General features: G+C 36.0%; 1 protein-coding gene across 1 annotated transcript in view; it reads right to left on the reverse strand.

Annotated features, from left to right (window-relative positions):
* Positions 1–26,198, reverse strand: part of GAS2 (growth arrest specific 2) — a 101,368-nt gene that overhangs the window by 12,484 nt on the left and 62,686 nt on the right. Inside the window, exons 4-6 of the mRNA XM_070957547.1 lie at positions 24,909–24,972; positions 21,179–21,323; positions 14,921–15,028 (exon numbers count right to left, since the gene is read on the reverse strand). Of these exons, the coding sequence (XP_070813648.1) occupies positions 14,921–15,028; positions 21,179–21,323; positions 24,909–24,972 (317 nt within the window). The remainder of the gene's footprint in view (positions 1–14,920; positions 15,029–21,178; positions 21,324–24,908; positions 24,973–26,198) is intronic.

The following is a 26,198-nucleotide window of genomic DNA, read 5'->3' on the forward strand; positions in this document are numbered from 1 at the left end:
GGTCAGTTCTGATGATGTATTAATATGAGTGCTGAGTGCTAGCAAGATCCTTTCAGTAGTGGCTCAATGAGATTCAATTCATTTAGTCTACATGTTGCTTCCATGCTGAAGTTTATAACTAAGCTGGTTTGAAGTAAGATAAAAATTAAATTCAATGTGACTATGGCAAAATATTCAGATAGTCCTCATACAGCTGCTGTTTGCATTTACAACAGTGATGAAAAATAACACTTTTACTTTTGAATGCCTTATTTGCTTGCAACTTTTTTTAAAAAAAAATCAATTCTACTTCTATTACTATAATTATCATCTTTATAGGATTCAGACGTTTGCCTCAGGAGCACAATAGATACGAGGAAGAACTTTATTTTATTTCACCCTTGTATCATTTAATGAATAAATTGTAAAGTGATTCTATTCTGAAACCCATCTAAGTAATGAGATTTCTGTAGTGGTAACTTTTCATGGAAGCATTTTTATATACAGTACCAAATCAAAAGGTTCCAAAGGAAATTTCCAAAAAAACATTGTTTAAATATGAAGATATGGAAGTCATGTAGCTTGATGGTGATATGAAGATAAATGATCTGCGTTTAGTATTAACCATCTTGGCTGCTGTGTGTTGCCAAAGGCAACATGGAGGCATTTAGACAAAACCTTGCTGAAATCCTTAACATAAGAAATCTGAGTACATTGGATGCCTTATGTTCATCAGTTTTATATCCTCCTCTTTAAACTAGAAGACCAGAAGAAGAATGAAATAAAGAAAGGAGACTTTGGCAAAGTGTTTGGACCAGAAATGTGCTCTAAATGCCAGAAAAATACTGATTGTTGTAACAGAATATCTGGGAGCTTTTGTCCTTCTATTTCCTTTCAGCGTGAACAACTGGATTCTGGTGTAGAATTTGGTCTTTTGACAGGAAGAAATATCTGGTGAGTAGCTTTCCTAACAAAGAGTTTCATAGGTTCCATTTCAGTTCTAATAGGGTAAAAAAGATCCTGGTACACAGACCCCGTATGACTTAATTATGTTCATATATTAATGGAACAGCCAAATATTTTACCTCTCCTCTTCCCCAACACATGCTCCATTCATAACCATCCTGAGACTATTTTCCACTTATTTATTAATTTCTATTAATTCAATTTGTATAGCTGCCCATCTCAATGTCATACTTCCATTCCAATGGGTGCTATTCAGCTTTCTTTCTGCATTTTAACTTATCTAGTTACCTACAGGATATCTGTCTGTCTGTCTGTCTCTGTCTGTCTTTCCGTCTTTCCTTCCGGCCTGCCAGCCTGCCTATCTATCTATCTATCTATCTATCTATCTATCTATCTATCTATCTATCTATCTATCTAGTATCCTGTTTTTATTATTATTTTTATAATCAACTCAGGGTGGCTAACATATATAATACTCCTCCCTTCTTCTATTTTCTTGACAACAGCCCTGTGAGATGGATTGGACTGAGAGTGTGTGACTGGCTCATGGTCACCCAGCTGGCTTTCATGACTAAGGTGGGACTTGAACTCATAGTCTCCTAGTTTCTAGCCTGATGCCTTAACCATTAGATCAAACTGGCTCTCCATACATTTGTGCATGCATACCAGTAGTGAAATCCAAATTTTTTTACTACCGGTTCTGTGGGTGTGGCTTAGTGGGCCTGGCAGGGGAAGGATACTGCAAAATCTCCATTTCCACCATACTCCAGGGGAAGGATATTGCAAAATCTCCATTCCCACCCCACTCTGGGGCAAGCCAGAGGTTGTATTTCCTGGTTCTCTGAACTAGTCAAAATTTCTGCTACTGGTTCTCTGAACTGCTTGATATTTCCGCTACTGGTTCTCCAGAACCTGCTGGATTTCACCCCTGATGCATACATATCCATAAAGGATTGAAAGACTACGCAGCTACAAGTCACCTGCAAAAGCAAGTATACCTCTGTGCAAAAATATCAGGTCTTCAAAAGTAAAGCTTTCTTTCATTCATCTCTAATTTATAAAATGTTTTTTTTTAAAAAAAAGAAGGAGAATCTTGGATGATTTTAAAAAAATAAATCCCTACTAACTGTACTGATTTATTTATCAAATGTTCATACCATTTCCCAGCCAAAGGATTGTATCCAAGGAGGCTTTCATCACCAGTTTTAGCTAGGGCAACTTAAGTCAACTGCCCAAAGAAGTGGAGAAACATTACAAGTGGGTCCTTTTCTAAATGCGTAAATTCAATCCAACTTGGAAGAGAATTTGGAAATTTCTAGTTTATATCTCCTTTGAGATGAATACTTCTGAAAGAATAAAGATTATTTTGGAAGGCGAACCAGATACAGCTCACCAACATTTCTAAGGAAAAAAAAACCCTATTTTTTTATTTCTAAGTGCTCTCACTCTCAAGATTTATAGATTATTAGGAGTAGCACAAAATGTGGGTGGGGTGAGAGAGAAATGAACCCCTGAGCAGAAATGACTGCTCAGATTTCAGGATTTATTTATTTATTAAACCATTAGAATGAAACATCATATGCAGGGTGCGTCTTCCATTACTGAATACAAAACAAAAATGTCACAAAGTATTTTCCATTTGAATTTCTTTGAATCCTATTCTTTCTTGATACAGTTAAACGTTTCTTTAATCTTTGGCTTTCTACTAAGCCCCTTTCTTTTTTTTTTTCTTTTCCAGATCTAGTTATTTTTATCTTCTTCCTAAACAGACCTGTTTTATTTAGGTGATAAGAGATAAACTATATATAATAAACTATGAGATACTATGAGCCGCGGTGGCACAGTGGTTAGAATGCAGTACTGCAAGCTACTTCTGCTGACTGCCAGCTACCTGCAATTTGGCAGTTCAAATCTCACCAGGCTCAAGATTGTCTCAGCCTTCCATCCTTCTGGGATGGGTAAAATGAGGACCCAAATTGTTGGGGGCAATATGCTGACTCTGTAAACCGCTTAGAGAGGGCTGTAAAGCACTGTAAAGCAGTATAAATGCTATTGCTATTAATAAATATCTCAGAAAAATGGAGTTTGATTACCTTGTAAGAGGGGAAAATACTGATAACTACCGGTAACAACAGAAATTCTCCAGCGTTTTATCTCAATCATTTTAAAAATATAATTTCCTTGAATCATGATTCACCATATCAAAGTTCATACTAAGCAGTTTGGAATCAGCATCTCACTACTGTGATGTATTTCAAAGTTAGGTTCAGCAGGTGCCTTTTCTGATCTTTGCTTTCATCTCATATTTGAAAGTAGTTGAATAGGTTCACATAAAGAGTCATGTGGAATACAGTTTGAATGAAGTACAGGAAAGTTTAATTTAAAAAAACCAGTGTCTATCTTTCTAGGAGTACTGATAGTTAAAACAGTCCCACAGAAAATTCTCACACAGAATTTGTGTGTTTCTTAGACATCAATTAAGAACTGCTTCGGAAGATTTCTTATTCCGATCACGATTATGCATCGATTAATGGGCATGTTTCATTCATTTAAACCAGCAACATCAAATAAATAAAATGAATAAATAACAGGGATCACGTCTGCTCCAGAGAGAATTGGGGACTGATGTACACTTTCTGCATGAACAAGGCATGATATCACTTTTTGGCTTGCTATAATCATATACCCTGGAGAAAGAGGAGCACGGGAAGGAAATTGAGAAACAGGCTTTTTATACATGTCTCAAAATGTTATATGAGTCTCTTCCTTTCCTCTTAGTAAATCATGGCAAGCGACATGACATAACAAGTAACTGCCTATACAAAACAAGAAATTAGTTTGAACAATAGCAGTGTTGTTTCTGAAAAACAACTTTTAAAAAATCAATCAAGAAAATAGCAAATTCAATTGGACCGAATCCAAGTCATACAAAAAACAATAAAGTACAAGTCTCATACATTTTTTGCTTTTAGATCTAAACTTACAGTATTCACATTATGGATACATAAATCAGGAATCTTTTTCTACTATGAAATGCAAAGTTAGCTAATGAATCAAAGGCAACAGATACAACCAAGAATCATAGCACAATATAAAAGGTAAAATTGTTTATCTCTGACAAAAATGCTGTGTTTATTGCTACAGACAACTAGCAAATGTGCAATTATTTATATGAATTTCGAATAAATATGATAATTAGATTTACAAAGGGGGCCATCAGCTTTAAGTAAGTATTTAATATTGTTAGGTTGGCAAATTAATAAGTCTATCAGCAGTGACAAAATCACAATCAGTCAATTGCAAATAGCAGCTTTATTTGGAACAACTTGTGATAATACCTCAAACATTATATAACATCAAACACCTGCCTTTCCCAGACGCTTGTTTAAACATCTGACTGATTATGTGACCATCTATAACAAATCTGTGGTTGGGTCCATGTAGTTCATTTATTTATTATATGCTGTCTATTTTACTCTGCTAATAGTCTCTGGGTGTTACAAGAAACTGAACTGAACATTTTTTTTTTAACCAATACTAGTGATTATCATTACACACATACTGTTGCACATTAATTCATAATATCAATACCATGTTATTGCTAATAAAGATTTCTGAACAGCTTAATGAGCTAACTATCATCCAGTCTCCAACCTTTGCTTTGTGGCGAAGGTTGTTGAGCGTGTGGTTGTGTGACAGCTCCCCCAGTACCTGGATGAAACAACGTATCTAGATCCGTTCCAGTCAGGCTTCAGGCCTGGGTACAGCATGGAAACAGCATTGGTCGCGTTGGTGGATGAGCTCTGGAGGGCTCGGGACAGGGGGTGCTCCTCTGTCCTGGTCCTGTCAGATCTCTCAGCGGCTTTTGATACCATCGACCAGGGTATCATGCTGCACCGGTTGGAAGAGTTGGGGGTGGGAGGCACCGTACTACGGTGGTTCTCCTCCTTTCTCTCCGACCGGTTGCAGTCTGTGTTGACAGGGGGGCACAGGTCGACCCCGAGGCCCCTTATATGTGGGGTGCCACAAGGATCGGTCCTCTCACCCCTTTTGTTCAACATTTATGTAAAGCCGCTGGGCAAGATCATCCGTGGTTTCGGGGTGGAGTACCACCAGTACGCTGACGACACCCAGCTGTACATCTCCACCCCAGACCACCCCAACGTTGCCCTTGAAGTGATGTCCCGGTGCCTGGAGGCCGTACGGATCTGGATGGGGAGGAACAGGCTCAGGCTCAACCCATCCAAGACCGAGTGGCTGTGGTTTCTGACGTCCCGATATAGTCAGCTAGTGCCATCGCTGACTATTGGGGGTGAATCATTGGCCCCCACGGAAAGGGCTCGCAACTTGGGTGTCCTCCTGGATTCACGGCTGTCTTTAGAAGAGTACTTGACGACCGTGACCGGGAGGATTTTTCATCAGGTTCACCTCATCCGCCAGTTGTGTCCCTTTCTAGATCAGGACTCCTTATGCACGGTCACTCATGCCCTCGTCACCTCCCGTCTGGACTATTGTAATGCTCTCTATATGGGGCTCCCCTTGAGGAGCACTCAGAGGCTCCAACTGACCCAGAGTGCGGCCGCGCGGGTGGTGACGGGAGCGATGTGGCGCTCCCATGTAATGCCTCTCCTGCGCGAGCTGCACTGGCTCCCGGTGGTCTTCTGAGTGCACTTCAAGGTTTTGGTTATCACCTTTAGAGCACTCCATGGCTTAGGACTTGGTTATTTATGGGACCGCCTGCTACCACCAATAGCCTTCCACCAACCAGTACGCTCCCACAGAGAGGGGCTCCTCCGGGTGCCGTTGGCCAAAGAATGTCAACTGGTGGCCCCCAGGGGGAGAGTCTTCTCTGTGGGGGCACCTACTATCTGGAATGAGCTTCCCCCGGAGATACGGAGGATCCCGGATCTGCGTACCTTCCGTCGTGCACTCAAGACTTTCTTATTTCATCAAGCTGGCCTGACCTAAGTTTTTCCCCTTTTTAAATGGAAATTTTAAATTTGGTTTTAAATTATTGGGGTTTTAAATTTGTTCAGCCAAATTATTTAATTCGTTTTATTCTATTTTAAATTTTGTATTTATATGTTTTATTCTATGGCTGTTCACTGCCCTGAGTCCTTTGGGAGTAGGGCGGTATACAAATTCAAATAATAAATTAATTAATTAATTAATTAATTAATGAAACACAAGAAGGAACACCAAAAAAGTTGTGTTTTTTTTTTTAATGTTCCTTCACATTTTTCTTTATTCCTGGAAATCTTCTGAACATGCCCATTCATTTTTCTTGCTAACATTTTTCAAAACAGGCTTGTTGTTGTCTTATTCCCAGGACTGAGAAAGAGTGACTGACTTTATATGTAAGGCAGGACTAGAACTCAAGAGTATTCTGCTTTCTACCTTGAAGTCTTAAACCAATGTACCAAACTGCTTCTATGAGTTTTTTCCCAGACTGCCTTTCCTTCAGAACAGACATTCTAGGATTTAGAGGGTATTTGCACCACAAGTAAACCATATCTTTGCAGTACTATCAGGAAAGTGCTATGCTTACTTAGTCACTGTGCAAAAATAATAACTATCATATTATAAATTAAAACTTTTGTGAAATGTGAAAACTTTTAACCTTACCCATTTTAAAAAAATACTGAGGAGGAAAGAGATGGAGTAGAGTGGAAATCTCATTTTTATACAGAAAAGTGTAATGCGAAAATCGTCCCTACTTTGGAAAATATAATTTTCTAAAGATTCTGAGAAGACAAATCTCATTCCAAAAACTACTTTGAAGTATTATTTAAAGAAACTGATATGTTAATGTACATAATGGTAGAAACCGAACTATATTTATGGTATCATAGGTTTGTTTATCTTAAACAGTAATACCCATGATATAATATGAACTTTCACATATTTTGTCAAAAGTGTTGCTAAACTATTACTCTGCATTTATTTTTGCGGTTAGACTCAATTATTCCCAGCAGAGAGTTCATTTTCCAAAATTAGTTTCCCTTGAAAACATAATAGCTTGATAGATAACATAAAGCAATACAATTAAAACTAAAGAATATGGATTAATGTCAAGATTTTGGAATATTCCAAAAATATTTATTTGATATATTTAATATATTAAATATTAATAAATATTAATTTATATTATAAATTAATAAATATTTATTTATTTCAAATATTTGAAACTTATGCAATAACCTTCCTTATCATCAGCATTTTTTGAAGTGCTTCATCATCTGAAAATGCAATTCAGCCTGGAAATTGACCCCTGGAATCATTTTTAAGTTTTGTTTTGTATTCTGTAAGTAAAATAACTGGCATCATAACTTTCCCTGGAAAACACTGTAAGATATTCACTGCTGTACTTACTTTAAAAAGCTTAATATTTTACACTTTCGGTGATGGTAAAATAGAATTATTTAATTGAAACTTACTGCTATACTGTACTGACAGATGATATTAGCTGGGAAAAAAATTAATGAGGAGAATCCATTAAATTCTATTGGAAATGCTTTTGCCTTCTAAGATTTAATTAACATTTTTCTTCCTTTGTTACCAATCAGCTCCCATCAACTATACAACCTTTCCAATATTTGAAGATGGAAATTAAACTGTGTCTTCATTTTTTTATTTATATGCTAATTGTAATGCAACTCTCTCAATGTTTTTTTCATAAAACAGGATTTCTACCTGATCACCATATCCATTGCTCCCCTGTAGACATTTTAATCTGCAGTATCCAAAACTAATCACTGTGTTTCAGTTAACGTTTGATTCAACTCAAGGACCCAGTTTTAGCTGGTTTCCTTGGCTAAAAAAACCTCTCTCGCTGAACATATCCTGAACATATCCTATTAGAAGATAAAGATTAATGCAGTGTTCCCCATCCCTGGGAATATAGCAGCATACTACCAACTCTCCTTGAAATGCTTTGCAAAGATTGCATGTAATTTTGAGATGCCTTGTCTTCAGAAGTATTTTCAGAGAGTAGCCATGTAATTAAGTTCTTTCAGAATAAATGTCTGCAATATCTTTTTCTTTAAATGGTCAAAGGTTTCTGATAATGGTAATCCTATAAATCAAGGAACCATTAAAACAACACATTTTTAAAATGGAAGTTCCATTTCCTTCATGAATGCTCTGTTTACATTTTCTGATGCATATATGTGCTAAAAAATAAACATACAAATGTACAAACATCGCTACTTTCTTTCTATAACTTTATGCTTTATTTAATTCAGTAGCACTAATTTTCTGCTAGGCTTTTTAGAATAATATTGCAAAAGCTTTATAATGAGAATGTCTTGGATACCTTCCCCATCATTTGTGGGGAGGACATGTAAATATACATAAGACACAATGGTTTGGATGATGGAATTTAAATTATCTGGAGGGACTAGAGTAAAGAGCTAATATTGATCTGTTTATAAAACCAGAAGGTTAGTTACAAATAATAAAACCAATCCTATTGTTTACTCCTTTTAATTTTATTGTTTTGCATTTGTTTAATCAAATCCTAAAGTGAGCAGCAACAAAGGAAAAAAAAAATTATTCAGTGGTTATTCAACTGAATAGAAAAAGAAAACAGTGGACCAATGTTACTATTTCTTCTGAAATATGCCTGCTTATTAATGTATAAAGAGGAGTGTTTCATCAGAACGAGCAAATAGTAGATTGCAGACCACTATTAGATCACCAGCCAGTTTCCAGTGGACAACAACAGCTGATTATGGGAATCTTAACAAAGAATATCTCATCTCAACAAGAAAAGGCAACAGTGCCTTTTGCTCAGAATAAATTGGCTGAAATTATTGTCTTAATTGTTAAAGAGATTCTTAGAATTTCTTTTTGGTTTGTAAATTTAAAACACATTGTTGGCTGTAGATCATGTAGTAAAGTAAATAGACTGATCAAGATTAAGTGTGTGTTGGGGGAAGTTTGATATCAAAATGGTTAACGTTGAATGAAATATTAAGAGGTTATGATGCATGTAATACTATCCAACCAACAAAATGAGACATGAAATATCATCTTTCTTTCCTGTGTATCCTAGAATTTCACTGTTTTTTAAAAAATAGTCTATAACATGTGGTTCAGATAAACATTCCTCTTGATTTATGGGACAATGTACTGCTTTTATCCAAACATGAATTGCACACAGATCTTTTATGTTGAGTTTGAGATCTTTGAAATTATAAAAGAGTATTGCTAAATATCTGGGTAATGTATGAAATTACATAGTTTAAAAACATCCCAGGAATGCAAGTTTCATTATCTTTACCTTTGGTAAAATTGTATCCAATTCCCCAAATGTCAATTTAATGTACGTTCCTATATATTCAATCAGATATTGTTCAATCCCATGAGTTTTCTTCTCTCATGCTGGCAAACAACTGTTTACCAATTTGGATGAAAACACAATTTTATTTACTTCATTTTTTTATAAGAACTTGCTTTCAGCAAAACTTGGAATAAAATATCATACATTTTATTGAATGTTGGGAAAATTGAGTTATACCATAAAAGTACTATGATGCTTCAATTTTGTTTTAAATTTCAAAGATTGTGACTCTAAAACCATATTATATATTTCTATATTTGAAAAACATTCATACTTATTACTATTGCTAATTTCAATGTAGTTCTTTCTACTCTTCCTCCTTACCTCCTATTCCTTGTACTTTAATCCTGCTTAAATAGGGATTAATCTAATTATTAAAGTAAATAGAAAGTAATCTAATAATTCATGGATTGTATTGGCAACTTTTTAAATACAAAAGGTTACATAAGGGCTTGAAGATGCTTTAAATGTTATTCCGTAGTTGTGGTTATATATAGTTAGAAGAATATAATTATGTCTCCATTCACAAGAAATATATTTCCAATGTTTATGTACAGCTACCTCCTGGAATACGACTGATCCCGGACCTCCATGCTTTCCGAAAGGCCCTGAAGACTTATTTATTCCAACAAGATGGCCTAGCTTAAATGGTTTTAATGGGGTTTTTAAATTTTCGATTTTATTGATTCTGGGTTTTAAATTGGGAACTTTTTGATTTTGCAGATTTGGGATTTTAATTTGGAAATGCCGATGATTTAATTTATTTTAGTTTTTTCTTAACTTTTGTACTATATGTGTTTTAAGTTTGGCTGTCCACTACCGTGAGTCCCCCTGTGGAGAAGGGTGGTATATAAGTTGAATTAAATAAATAAAAATAAATAAGATATCCAGCCATGGGCATCTTTGCCCAGGTTGTATCCTTCTAAAAATCTTCTAGTTGAAGATCCAAATCATGTGTCCAGTATACATAGAGTTACAAATTCAGTGCCATAATTTATAAAAAGTTACATCAAGGTTGATCATTTTCAACCACCTTCAGTTGCAAAGTGGAATAAAGAAATTGGATGGATGAAGCTTGTTTCTGTCTCTTCATTTTCAGAAAGCCACACTATTTAATTCTGAGATGTCAGATTACTTCGAAAGAATGAAAAGCAGAACTCATAAAGCTGATGACAAATACACAGACAACTCCCATATATGAAACCCATTTACTGTACCTAGTTTCTGTATTATAGAGATTAGTGTGGCTACGTAAAGAATTCAGAGAATTATACACCTTCAACACAGATTTACATTATCCCTTCTCAGTAATGCAGACCTGTCAATTTGCACCAGAAAGCGCTTTCAGAATGCCAAAAGCAACAAGTCCCTTCACCTGAGTGATTATTAAGTTTATTAGAAGCTTAACCTAGTTCTCATCTGCTAAGAAAAGCAAAGTACAGCTTGATTGGAGGGTTCTTTGGATACACAGAAACCAAAAGGTTTGCTGAACCTGAGAGAATCTCCATTTGAAGACAATGGAACCTCTTTTCAGGAAGAGGTTGCCCAGGAAATAACCTTTTCTGGTGATCATGATGGATATTGAGTTTAATGAACTAGATGATGAATGCTCAGCCTCATAAAAGAGTCTATCTGAATGCACAGGTGCATGAAGAGACAATAGCATGCAAGGGTATGCTGCCAAAGCCCAGGAGAAGATCAAAGTATAACTGATGGATAAAAGCACCAAGTCAGGACATGAACTCGCCTGATCAACAATTGCCCAAGAACAGCCACACCACACTCCAAACTACATTCTAAATTTTTAACAATGTTCTTAGCAAGATTGATGAAAAGTAGCTGGTCAGAATCCAACGCTTTTTGGTTATAACACAGGAGACAAAGAGGAACTCTTTATACAATTTGTGTGTATGTATGAACACACATAAGGGGTGTATGTGTAAAGCATGAAGAAATTCTCTAGTTTATTTGTTGCTTTTTATCTGCTCATTATTATTATTTTTTTACCCTAGGAAATCTTTCTGGAATCAAAGATTTAAAAACCAACTTTTGGTATCTATCTGACAACTAATATATATGTTATCTGTTTACCTTAATTGGAAAAAAAATTGCTAATCAGTAATGTCTATCTCTAATTTGCTTTGCTACAATTGGCTGTAAACAAATAGCTTAAAAGAAAGGCCATTTTCCTCTTTGAGTAATATTATTTGCTTGGCAAAAGGCAGACAGAGAGCAAATCTGTAAATCAAGTAAATATGGTAAATTAAAAAAAAAAGATCCACGGTAAAATATATGTGAAAAACCCATTGGCATTGAAAATGAAAATAAGGTTAGGGTTAGGAATAAGGTTAGGATTAGGGTAATGTCTGCTTGAAGTCTTGCCTGAAATCTAATGCTAGTGATAGGATTTTAGCGGTTTTCTAAGGAAATTGTCAGTGACAGCTTTTCTCTCGGAGTTGTTTTTGGTCCACAGTAAAATACATGGGAAAATGCTATTTTCATTGAAAATGAACTAGGATTAGGGTTAGGGTTACATCTGCTTGGACACATGGCTGAAAAGTAATGCTAGGGATAGTTTCTGAGACATTTTCTAAGGGAAGTGACAATGATAGCCTTTCGTTCAGAGCTGTTTGTGGTCCGTATTAAAATACATGGGAATATCCCATTGGCATTGAATATGAAACTAGGGTTAGGGTTAGGGTTAGTCTACTTGGAGTCATTGCTGAAACCTAATTCTAGGGATAGGTTCATAGTGCTTTTCTTAGGAAAGCACCAGTAACAGCTTTTCTTCTGGAGTTGTTTGTGATCCACAGGGAAAATTCCATTACCATTGAAAATGAACTAGGTTTAGGGTTAAGGTTTACGTAGATCTTTACATTCCAAAAGCCTCTCTAGAAACATTAAGCAGCTAGTACACTCATTTGCAACATTGAAGTAGCTTCATCATCTGATCCTTTCACATGAGCTAAAATCTTGGATTACCAGGGTCGAAGTCATGTAGAAGTTTATATATGCCTCAAAACTTCATCCTAATAGAGACATCCATATTGTGGGTTGTGTAGACTAGCTCTTCATAAATCTCACCAACAGGATGTTTAGCAAATAGGACAAAATCCTCATTTTTCCCCCCAGATATGAAGATGTGGCCTGAAAGGACTATTGGTAAATACATTTCTGGATTTCTTCTACTGTCCTACCTGAAATAAAACCTGAGACCTTTTTGCCTCTATAATATTCACTCTATGAATTAGCTATGACCTCTTCCTAATCTCAGAACAGGTCTCTTAATAACTTAATAGTTTGTTACTGCTTTTATTAATAAGCTTCATTGTTTCCATTTGTCATATGTTGTTAGTGCTTTAGTTTGATCTTTGGTCTATTTTATATCACTTTCTTGTTTTGCTCTAAATTGTTCTGAAGACCATGGTGGTGAAAGAGCAACAAATCCATACAAATTGAAATCAAAAGAGAATTTTACCATCTGAGCCTGGGATTTGCTAGAGTAGATGAATTACATTCCTTACAACGTTTATTACTGAAACAAGTCTGAGGCATGTTTGAACATAAAATCATTAATCCACAGAAACACTACAAAAGTATGAAACTTGAATAGTAATCTATTATTTTTCCTTTGGCTGTCAGAACAGACAAAATACATAGCCATGTATCTTGTACATGCTAAAAATGTACTCATGCACACAGATAAAAGCGCAAATAAGCAAGGAAAATAGAACAACTGAAGATATTACGTTAAAAAATTGCCTTGTATACAGTTCTCAGCCATCGTATCTAAAATACTTTGAAATGGGACCCTAAATATAGTATATGGTTTTGCCTTTATTCATTTTCATTAATTAATTAATTAATTAATTAATTAATTTATTTATTTATTTATTATTTATTTAAATTTTTATACCGCCCTGTGCACCGCCCTGAGGGACTCAGGGCAGTGCACAGCCACAATAAAACACACATATCCATAAAATTTAAAAACAGTTTAAAAACATATTAAATAATTTGGCCCCTATATTATTAAAAAACTACAACAACCATTAAAATTCATGTTTAAACCAGCCATGTTTTCATTCTTTGTATTCGGTTTTCCTTTACCATAATTTCACTCTTGGGATTATTTAATTGATTTCTCACTTATTGACCTATCTCTATCTTACTATAAGATGCTACATCCAGTAATTAATAACTTAAATAAATAAATTTAATTTGCTTATTTATTTAATTAATATAATAATTCTATTAAAAATAAATAAATCTTCCACAGATTTTTCAAGATGAGAGAATAGTATTTTTTATTTTCCATGAAGTGAAATTTCATTTTCCATGAGGTGAAAAATGGAAAAATGGAAAATACTCATGACTGTATTATAGTAGGAAGCAGCTGAACAACTTGTCCACGTTCAGAAGCAGGATAAATAACACTTAGAAGACTACAAGCCTGTAAGGTGCACTGAAAACTCAAAAAGGCAGGAAGGGAAGCAGAAGAATGTAACATCAAATCATTTTCGAGCTAGCACCAAGAAAGTTGTATTCCTGTAGTTACCAGACATTGAGCTCAAATTCATTTTTACCTTTACGCACAAGCCAGTTGTGGGTTTCAGAATTTTTTACTACTTGTTCTGTGGATGTGGCTTGGTGGGCAATCATGGCTTGGTAGGCATGGCAGGGGAAGGTTGCTGTAAAATCTCCATCCCACCCCACTCCAGGGGAAGGAAACTGCAAAATCTCCATTTCCTCCTGATCAGCTGGGAAGGAGCAGATCGGGAGGCAGAGAATTGACGGGGGCGGGGCCAGTCAGAGGTGGTATTTACTAGTTCTCTGAACTACTCAAAATTTCTGCTACCAGTCTCCGAACTACTCAAAATTTCCACCACTGGTTCTCCAGAACTGGTCAGAACCTGCTGAAACCCACGTCTGGCACAAGCGTAGTATGATCTAGAAGTGGATATCTTGCAGCAATGGATTAGGGATGAATGGACGAATAAGTAAAATAAATGTTCCCCTAAACTGAGCTCAATGTTTGGTGATTTCACATATGTCACTTTCTTGTCAACAATACATAAGCGCTTTGCTGTTGGCTGATGCTGGAATTTTTGATGTGAAAACAATGTTCTAAAAACAAACATGGCTAGAAGTGTGCAGATCTTGATAATCACAGCAATCATATTGAGAATATAATCTGAACTAGAGCTTTATTTCAGACTGGTTTTCATATAAATAGTACAGGTTAGAAGGCTGGCCCTAAAGGTCCCCCAAATTCAGTAGCACAAATGCTTTTATAAACAAAACAAGAACTGCAGCAGGAGGACTACAGCTGATTGAAGGATGGGGAGAGAAAGAAAGAATGAGGAGAAAGGGAGAAAGAAGAATTCAGTGAACAGGATGGAGAGAACAAATTTTGGCTGGGAGGGAGTGTTCAAGTATTCAGAAGACTAGGTAAGACTTCTGAGATCCTGCTCATAGCCTCTTCAACATTGACTTGTTTTATATGCTCCTGCATAGCTCTTTATGATAGCACAGGTCACAAAACAGTTCTCTCATGATCATTTCTCTCACTCATTTGCTTACTTACCATATTTCATTTCACAAAAGGAATAGTAGTTTTTTTTTTCTTACCCTGATGAAAAGGATCTTCTCTCCAACTCTGTACCTTCCCTGAGAAAGGCGCTCCACACAAAATTTACTAGGGCATTTACAAGGAGGGTCTTCAGAAATATGTTTGACCTGAAAACAAAGTTATAATTTCAATGTATCTTCTGCATTATTCTTCTATTATCTCAGATTATATCCAGACTCCTCTGTCAGAGATGGACTGATTTCCAGACTTTTCTAAATTGTACATCCTTCTGTATTTATAGTCTTCACATTCCTACATTTTCCAACACAGGGATTTCAATAGGCATACCCACTGAGTTACAGGACCTTTTCTTTGGATACAGATAGTTAATATAACATTACTCTGCCTTGTTCCTATTACAAGGAAGGTTAAGAATTAAGTCTCTCTCTCTTATTTTAGTCTGATGTATTCCTCCCTCCAGAGGCCTTCTGGAAAGAGCTAAGAGAGCTATTAAATGGGAAGTGAATTAGAACTGTCTCATCTACCATTTTATAATCTGATTACATCATGTCCTGTTACTTCCTTAACATCTTGACTTCCTCCATAATTTTCATCTAGAACAAGAGGCCAAGTGGTATTCAAAAGTGAGGTATACTAACTTGTTGCATCCTTTCAATAGCTTCCCTGCAGATTTCTCAAACCCTGAACTTTAACTGCCCTAACTTTGTTGCTAATAATATATGAAAAATTATTTACATCTCTGCCTCTCAATCCAAAACATTATGTGCCATTACATTTTGTATAATTAATATTTATAATAAACAGTATCCTTGAGGTCTGGTCATTTGTTCAGGAATGCAGATTTTTGTTAATGCAAGTAGTTAATTCAAGTTTTTTCAGTAGGAGGTGTTCACAGAACTGATTAAATATCGCTTCTGGAATTATTTTGAAGTGTGCTAAACCACACTAGCTACATACATAGAGAGAAAGACCTTCGTGCTCATTATTTTGAGAAAGACCTAAATTTCTACTGGGGTTCTACTCTGTGGATGTCTCTGGTTTTATGTATTTAATTTAAATGGTTAAAACTAAGTTGCCACTAATTGAAATTCAAAATGTAACATGTTCAGCTTCAAGGGTTGGAGTATACTTATATACACATGGGAAACATGCATTTGTACAAGGGCAACTTTACACACACTGAAACACATACACTGATATATACTCATAAGTAATTCAATATTTTCCTGAACATTGTATATTTTCACCCTCAGATGACCCAACTGGATAGCAGACATGAGGCTGCTGGGCTTTCTGCCATTAATTTCAGGAAGAAATAATTCAACTAATGATTTCATTCAGCTGTTTCTTTTATAATCATGTTGATCATCTGGTGATGGGAAGCATAGCAAAGTCTTCTAGAGTGCCTTTATATCCCAGGTCTGCATGTGGGTCCAAGAATAGAATTTTCCCAGCTTTGTTTTATATATATACATATACATATACATATACATATGTATATGTATATGTATATGTATATGTATATGTATATGTATATGTATATGTATATGTATATGTATATGTATATGTATATATATATACACCATTATCGTGTTAGACATCCATGAGAATCAGAGCTGTATATGGAGGTGGTAATGTATTAAAGTACAGTAACTCAGTTTTGATATTTAAATTTAAAGAGCCACCATGGTGCAGTGGTTAGAATGCAGTACTGCAGGCTACTTCTGCTGACTGCTGGCTGTCTGCAGTTTGGCAGTTCGAATTTCACCAGGCTCAAGGTTGATTCAGCCTTCCATCCTTCCGAGATGGGTAAAATGAGGAACCAGATTGTTGGGGGCAATATGCTGACTCTGTAAACTGCTTAGAGAGGGCTGTAAAAGCACTGTGAAGCAGTATATAAGTCTAAATGCTATTGCTAAATACAGAATGAACACATAATCTTTCACATACTTAATTTTATATCTAAGCTTTAGATACTACCAGGCAAACCGGTAGTTAAAAAAAAAAAGCTACTGGTTCAGGTGAACCGGTAGTTAGCTACCGGTTTGGTCAAACTGGTAGTTTAAAAAAGCTACGATCCGACGATCAGCTGTGCCATGCACTTTAGCTTTGCTAGAAAGCAGGGAATCCTTCTTTCTAGCAAAGCTAAACCGTGTGGCACAGCTGATCATTGGATCGTAGTTTTTTTTAACTACCGGTTCAACTGATAGCTGAACCGGTAACTTTTTAAATGCGCAGTGCACATTTGGTGCACACTGCACATGTGCACGCATTATTTAATGTGCATGCATGTGCACCGCATGCAGCGTGCATGCGCAGCCAGCGAACTAGTAGCAAACCAGTTCAGATTTCACCACTGCTGTTCAATGGTAGCTTTCCATACTGTTTAAGTATTTTGTGTTGCATATTTTTCCCCCTGATGACCCACCCATATAATTGCATTAAATTCACAATAAGTTGGGGTCTACTATTTTAGAAACCAGAAGTAGGTAAAACACTATTGAGCTGTGCTAATATTTAGTATAACTAGAACTTCCTATGAACTGAAAGAACAGAAACTTCATAGCAAACAAAAAGTTTTAGTTGACTAAATTCTAATCTGATATTCAAGTACTACTGCGGATCGGCATGTGGATGAATAATGTCTACATAACACAGTGTTCCGTGATGAAAATTGACCCAATGTGTTCATGTCAAATAAAACAATGAAGATTGTTCATCTTCAAGATTGTTGAAGATGAAAACATTTCATCCACTTCAGATTAATACACTAGAGACCTTTGTAAATCTAGTTCATAACCCAAAAATGTGTAAAGGAAGATGGAGAACAAGATAAACATGTTGCTAAAAAAAATCTATTAAGGAAAGATAGTGTTTTAAACTTTCTTGCATTCTTTTTTTAAAAACAAATGTATTTCTCAAATAATAAGAATAAAAACAGCTTTATTGGATCAGACTAAAGGTGAGCTAATCCAGTGATCTGTTCTCAATTGCAGCCAATCAAACAATCAACCACATAAGCAGGTCACCAAAACAAATGTTCTATCGCATATTTTATTCGTTCCATTTTAACAAGCCAGAAAATGTGCCTAGTATAAACAATGACTTCACTTTAACTAAACTTGCCCTAAGCTTAACTCAACTGGAGTCTTGCTGCTATCGCAGGGAGGGGATTGATCATCTTGGATTCTTCATAATTGCTAGAATCTTGTACATTTCAGCAGGTTTCTTTATTTTCTTTTCGCCAAGCAGTTATATAATTTTATAACATGATGAATACCTCCACATAGGGGGCTCCAAAATGTGAGTGTATATGGGAGCAAAGGTGTGCCATTTTGCAGGATTTTCTGGAAGTGAGGCACATAAATCTGATGCCCTTTCGTAACATTAAAGCTAATCTTACTTCAATTTATTTTCAAAATCTCATCTCTGAGATGAGATGAAAAAAAATGAAAAAAAAAAGCTGGAAAAAAAATCTAATATAAAGTCCACATACATTTTCAAACAAGTTCATCTGTAAAAGAAAACTGTTGGCATTAGGCATCATTTTTCTAGGTGTATTTGCTTTGAGAATAAAGAAAAGTCTTCTTTTCTTTAAATTGACTTCTTTCCATGATTCCATGACCTAACAAACACGGCAATGTTTCTCCTTTATTCCGTTGCTGTTTTACAAGTGGCATTCCTACCCTGTTTCCCCCAAAATAAGACATCCCCTGATAATAAGCCCAATTGGGCTTTTGAGAGCATGGCAGTAAGGCCAAGTGCTTATTTCAGGGTTCAAAAAAACATAAGACAGGGTCTTATTTTCAGGGAAACACAGTAATATAGTAACAACACATAGATAAGATTTATTCTTGATATATAATACATTGTGTGTATGTGTGTGTATGTGTGTGTGTGTGTATGTGTGTGTGTGTGTGTGTAGGTCTTTAGTTATTCGGGTTTTCTCCCGCATAAAATTGGAAGTGTCTTGGCGACGTTTCGACAAAGTCTCATTCGTCATCTTCAGGCTAGTGTTTTCGGCTTCGTGCTTCTAGGAGCAAATATTGGTTTGATATGGTCATTTTTGTCTCCCAACAGTGTTAACATAACATAAAGGAATTTCCTAAAATAATAGCAACCATAGTGATGTTAACCATGGTCCTGCTGGAGGCAGCAGGAACGATGGGACTTACAATGCAACTTCTTAGCAGGCAGTAAATTGGGAAACACTACCTTATATTCCTGTTTTTCTCCTGCTTTTTTCCTCTCTTGCGAGAATAATGGCTTTTCATTGTTACGCATGAACTTTGCCTCTATTTTTCTTTGACAGCCATAGTAAGAGAGTTTGAAAAGTTAAAGACACAGGAAGGGGGGGAAAAGTGCTGACCCTAAGAAAGTTTGCATTTCAACAAATGATACACTAAATTCCATCTGTTCATTATAGCTCTTACGTGGCACAGGGGCTTTTAAGGAGTGCTTTGTAATTCCCCGGTGGCTAGCTACACTTCTACCCTGCGATATAGGAGTTGCCATAGAAACAGGTTCTTTTAAAAGTGCCATTCTTACTTTCCCATTTAACTCTTCGTTCTCTAGAAGATGGTTTATCGTGTTCTGCTTGTATAAGAGAAGACTGACCTGTGAACTGAACAGCAAGTATTATTCTATTAGGATAAATACCCAGATTAACTGCATGAAGAACGTCCTAGATTTCAAGGGTATTTTAGAGAGATGAAAAAGAAAAAGAGAAAACCTTAAGACCCTGAAACCACTGCCAGGTAGATTCAAAAGCTCTTAGTCATTCGCTCTTAGTCTATCATAAGCTCTTAGTCATTCTATTCAAAACTCTGCATGGCCTCAGACTCTCTTCATCTCTCCACATAAATTGCCTGTACTTCTCCAATTCCACCTTCCATTTTTCAAAGCTCTTCAGCCTCCCAAAAAAGTATTCCTTGTCATTTAAATGTTCTAAGGTGATCCCTGAACACCTATTAGACATCATATCCTTTAAAATCCTATTCAATACCTTCTTAAAAGAACATTGAAGCACATTTCTTGAGATGCTAACTAGTTATATGGGCTCATATTGGAAACCTTCATGTCTCCAGCCAATATGAGCAATGAAGTCTATCACATTTGAATGCCACTAGCTGGGGGAACTGCTTTATACTTCTTGTTAACAAAGTTACTCCATTTCCTTTTTTCTGCTGCTTGTCTTTAAGTCTTCCACAGAACCACCTGCTTTCATTCTCTGTAAAATACCATGCAAACTGACATAGACAGCAACAGAATATTGGGTTAGATAGTCCAGTGGTATAAAGGCCTGATTCAATGTCAATAAGATAACAAATAATATTAAATAATGAACAAAATCTTAAAATCCCCTTAACTCTAGGGGATGGTGCTTATCTCTGTTTCTTAACTGAGAGACCCAGTGTTGTCTGAAGACATTTCCATGGTAATGTGACCAGCATTACTATATACTGAGGCACACCGAACACTGTTGCCTTCCCACCGAAATGGTACCTATTTATCTACTCACATTTGCAAGCTTCCAAACTGCGATATAGCAGACACCTTGCTTTCTTATGAATTTTAAAACACATGAAGAGGTTCTGGGATGAATATAGTGATTAGAATCCTATTACTATGCCTCTCATCTCCAATATCTATATTTCAGGATATTTGAAAAGTGACTCTGTATATATACCTTGAATGACCGAGTCCCTGAATCTTACTGTTATGATCCTTGGTAGAAAACACCCTTTAACATCCTGTGAGAAAATATGTCTTCCTCTTATTCCTTATTCCCTTTCTTTTATAATTTTATTGCATTATATTTTGTATTTTGTTTGCTCTCACTCTACATCGCTGATGTAATTTGGAATTGGGCAATGCTTCCATTCCATTCTGTTCCATCAGCATGGAGTTAGTAAGAAATGGTTCAGTGTTATAAAAAATTCATTGTGCCTTACTGCTATCAACATGTTTTTAATCAATCCCTCATTTGAACTAAATTTCCACTAAGTTCTTACATGTGTTTATTTAGTTTACTACTGTGAATTACTGTTTATATGTGTGTGTGTGTGTGTGTGTGTGTGTGTGTGTGTGTGTGTGTGTGCTATTCAAATCTGGAAAAAAAAATACTTATGAATCAGATGTGTAAGCCTCATATGTGTAGAGCTGCAGCTATCAGAATTCCCAAATAATACCGTCAAATGTTTTAGATTGGAGGAGACTGAAGTTGAATAAATAAGGCTCTAAGAGGTACAGTATAACAAAATAAGACTCTAAGAGGTATAACCAAACAAACTTACTGCATCATCCAGGAGTTTTCCTGTGCTCTTTTTGCCAGGTGACTTTGTTGGGGAAGGGGAAGGAGAAGGAAGAGGAGTCGAAAGTGTCTCTTCTTGTTCAATCTCTTTCTCCAGCTTTATCAATCCAGAAGGCTCTACACCAAACCTTTCAAAAGGAGAGATTGAACCCTGGACTTATAAATCAGTTACATCATATTGACACCAGTTGCTGAAAATTGTGGGGAAAAAACAAACTTCTAAAAATCACATTAGAAATTCTTGCTTAAAATAAATCCCAAGGCTTGTACTAGTTCTGAGAGTAGGCCTGAGGAATTGTATCGGTATTAACACAATCTTACATGATATATCAACATTACCATTTAATTTTGGACTTCAGGCACAGAGTCGTATTTTATTTATACAGCCCTCAATTTACTGACAGAGAGTTTCTGAATTGTTCTTCTTCCTAGAGGGCTCTCCAGACAATTCCATCACTAGAAATGAGCCTTTCCCCTACGACCCCACAATGCCATCACTGGTTGCATGTGATCATGATATAAAGTCAAGTGAATACCAGCTTGACTAGCTTGGTCAATAGAGAAAAGCTGTTTTGCATCAACCAATGTCACTACTGATTCTTCCAATTTCCAAATGATTTGAAATGGTCAGAACAATCTGAACCATTCAAGCAAATTGAAATAATAAAGATCTGTGGTTTTAAGGGCTGATCATCCAGACGTACCCTTGGTCAAAAGGCACAACTTACTTAAATTGCAGCATTGATTGCATAACTGGTCTTGTTTCATTATACAAAGCTATTGGGCATGCCCCCATTCTTTCTGGGATTAAGGAGCCTAAAGAAGATTTTCCCCTTTCAGATTTTCCAGAAATATTGAGGCTCAAAATTACTAGCATTATGCAGGCACAAGAAGGAAGACAGGGACATGTTGGAAAAGACAGTGCTACACTATGAGACAGTGGAAATGGTTTTTTTTTTTTCTAATTTGTAGGGAATTTAAATATATCTAATACAAAAATGTCAGTGCCGTTTGTTATACAGTGCAGATCCAAGTCAAATTTACCTCATTGGCTTTTCTTTTTCTAATTCCAGACCCCAGTTTTTTAATAATGCATCTAGTACAGACACACAGATGCTGAGAGGTCGTAAATTATGCTGCTCCCATTGGACCCTGACTATACACTTAGTCATCAGATATAGCTCCTGTGCTCTTCAAGTGAATTTCAAATCCATTTTCTCTTCCACTTCAACATCTTATAATACAATGTATCCTATTTCATGGTTTAAGAGTGCTTTCCCCCAGCTTAGCTGTTACCCTTATTTTGTTCCAGTCCTTTATATTAAATGGTACTACATCTACATATGCTTATATCTTGATACAATCTTTAATGAAGATTAAATTGATATGAAAATTTGATTATTCAACTCTGCTCAATCAATTCTTTTTTTCTTGTAATTTATTACTTTTTAAAAATATGGTTGGATTAGAAACAGTATTAACTTAAAAGTAATGCCAGCGAAGGATAAACTCCTTTATATAGTAATCTTTGTTATATACTTGGTTATATATACCAAGTTATATACTTGGTCTGTTGTGTGGATGTTTGTGTGGTTTAGGGGTAAGGGATTGTGGTGGGTGGGAGTGTGTTTGGGGATTGTTATATGTGTTGGACCTGGTCTTTGGGTGTTAAGTGAATTTTGTTGTATGGGTATACTGTGTATACATGTACAATGACAATAAAGTTATTACTATTATTATCTTTAGTGGAAAGGTCAAATGGAGAAGAGTGAGCCTATGGGTGTCCCCAAGAGAGACACAACTTAACTTTCAGTGATAGCAAAGATCAGAATAGTTAAAGATATAGATTTCTCAATGGTAATATAAGGCTAGGGAAAAGTATTCACAATGGGAGGTTGTGGACAAACGCCTTCAAAATTAGAGATTTGGAGACAATAATATAGATTTTTAAGAACCAATCAATCAGTCCTCAAGGAAATTAACACTTACTACCTGATTGAAGCAAGTAGGAGCTCACATATTTTGATCACATAATGCAAATGGATGATGGATTACAAACAATTATTATGTTTGCCAAGATGAGACAATATAGAATAAAATTGATAGGCAGGATGACAGATATTTCTCTGGAAGAGCTCTAGACTGTCATCAGATAAAGGTCAAGACACAAGATATGTGTCCATACATCACCAGGAATCAATAGCAATTAACTACAAATTCTGGAACTTGCAAGCATAATGGACCTGGAAGGAAAGTATGTAATAGGGAGGAGTTTTTCACTTCATATCCTTCTGAGAATTAATATTCTTTATTGTATGACCCTCTAGGGATCTAAGAAACATCTCTGAATTTTTTTCCTTCCCTTTTGAGTTCCCTGTAAGTGCAAAATGATGGAAGTATTCCATTCCATAAGATGCCTCCATTCTGTTTGGAATTCCATGTTCTCTATATGAAAAACCTTAATTGCCTAAAATACCTTTAGTGAAAAGGGTAGGGGACTCAAGTTTATTTCCCTCAGGGAGATGATGGCCACAAACAGAAACCCAATTTTTGCCCACACCTGATTTTCTCAGTCCGGCATGGCAGCTTTAATACAGCAGTTTTTAAATGTAAAAAGGAATTATTTTAAAGCAACGGGTTTATGTAGCCATCTTACCATATCTACATTTTACTGAACCTTATACATTTAGACTGAGATTAGCCCTGGGTGGGCAGACTGTCATTCATGATTTATCTTGGCAGGCATACCTTTTGCCTTCCTCACAGCATTATCTTTTGGTCTGTTTGTATTTCTATTGTTGGTTAATATTATCTGCTGTTGTTTCTGTCATATATTTTCACTTGAAGTACTAAAGGCAATGGGGGTGGCCCCTTTTCCCCCTCAGCATATACATGGCATATACAAGATTTCAGCCCACCACGGGAGCTGGCATGCCTGCAAAATTCTTACATCAAAAGTTGGGCATTTGTCGAGATAATGGTATGAACTCTTATTACTTCCCTATCCAGTCTGGAACAATGTTATCATCCATGGCCCAATGTTTGAAAGTTTGCTCTGTGTTCTTTCAAACTTTGGAAACATTAAAAAGTCAAGTTGGGTTTATTTACCATTTACTTTGCCTCTCCATCATTTCTGCTCCTTTTTCCTAGCTTTTTGCTGTTAGCACTGTAACAAAATTTCTTTTTCAACTCCTGTCATTAATGGGTTAACTACTTCGACACAAAAGAAGTCAAAAGTTGTCTCAACTTGGTTTTATTTGTGCTGGAGTAGACTGAAAAAAACACAGTCCATATGAGAAGAGAATGACGATGATGATGCAAAGAGAGATTACCATATTACTGTTTACAATAAGGACCCAAAGCAAAAAGATCCCAATTATTGAAGCAAATACTCTGACTTGAACACGTCAAATACTCTATGGAGGGATCAGTCCTCTATTACAGATTTGTTTTCAGGTTGATTTTCCCCCCAGCTTTTTGAAATGACATACAAGCTCTATCACTTTAAAAAAAAAAAAAAAAAACCACCACCTTGACTGTTTTGTTTGAACAACTGCCCCCAATATGCTCTACATGTTCTAATAGTTGGACCTTTGCCTTGACCCAGACTAGTATAAATGTTAGTTTGACAGTGCACTGAACCACTAATTCTCTCCATTTCTCCTGCTGCCAAGACTGACATTCTTGCTCATTCTTTAAATAAGTTTGCCTACCTGGCTGCAATCCTTCCAAGCTCAAGCAAACAAAGGCACACTTCTCTGGGCTGCTTGTGGAGGACTGTAAAAGCAAATTAGAGACAAAAAATATTTATGGGAAAGGCATTTGAAGCACTGGATGATACATGCTTGTAATATGTTGAATCCTAAACTACAGGATTGAATGGCTGACATAGATAAATGACAGTAAGGCTCAGTGGTGAAATTCACATTTTTTTACTACCGGTTCTGTGGACATGGCTTGGTGGGTGTGGCTTGGTGGGCATGGCAGGGGAAGGATACTGCAAAATCTCCATTCCCACCCCAGTCCAGGGAAAGGATACTTCAAAATCCCCATTCACTCCCACTCCTTGGGGAAGGATATTGTAAAATCTCCATTCCCACCCCACTCTGGGACCAGAGATGGTATCTGACAGTTCTCCGAACTACTCAAAATTTCTGCTATCGGTTCTCCAGAACCTGTCAGAACCTACTAGATTTCACCCCTGGTAAGGCTACAACAATTTATTGAAAAATTAAGATCCTGGATAGCATGTGCTGTCTTAGAAGAACACAATTCTTGTCAGATGACATCTGATGTGAAACATGCAGGCTTCATTTAAAGACAAGAAATTAATAGGTTTTTTTTAAATCCCTCTATTCCTCAGTAAATTGATGTAAATGATTAATTCATTAATTAATCGCTTATGAGTAAGTCATTTTTTCCTTCCAGAGTGGCAGCCCAAAATTAAGATTCTTAGATATTTCAAATAAACGAAGGATTGTAGAATAAAATTCAAAGGTGCTAATGGATTTAGTGATTTCAACAAATTATATGTATGCAATTTGTTTCTTTTTAAAGTTATATATCACAAACATACAACTAGTCACTTTTTGAAACATAATGTACATTAAACAGGTTACAACTAATAAGATCTTTACAGAAATAAAGGAGGGGATTTGGAGAATAAAGTGTGTTTGAAATAATTTAGTCTGGCACAGGACCATTTCAAAGTTATATTCTTTGGTTCCCAAAGTATAGAGATAATTGCTTTTGCAAACTTAAAAGCTTTGTTCAGGCAGCTAAAGTTTTATGGAATAGCATGTGAAAAAAAAAAATCACCAATTTGCTTCTCACTGACATTCCATGCCATAGCTTTGAACTCTGTATGATTTGATGAGTTGGCACCAATCACCCTACTAAGGTCAAAATGGGAATAGTCCTTGGAAACTGACTCACATGGGGCATATAAATTAATGTACATATTAAAATACTCTTAACATAAATTAATTCTGAAATATCCTGTG

This window comes from Pituophis catenifer, unplaced genomic scaffold (genome assembly GCF_029215685.1).
Source record: "Pituophis catenifer annectens isolate HBS135680 unplaced genomic scaffold, rPitCat1.0.hap2 SCAF_1, whole genome shotgun sequence".
Classification (NCBI taxonomy): domain Eukaryota; kingdom Metazoa; phylum Chordata; class Lepidosauria; order Squamata; family Colubridae; genus Pituophis; species Pituophis catenifer.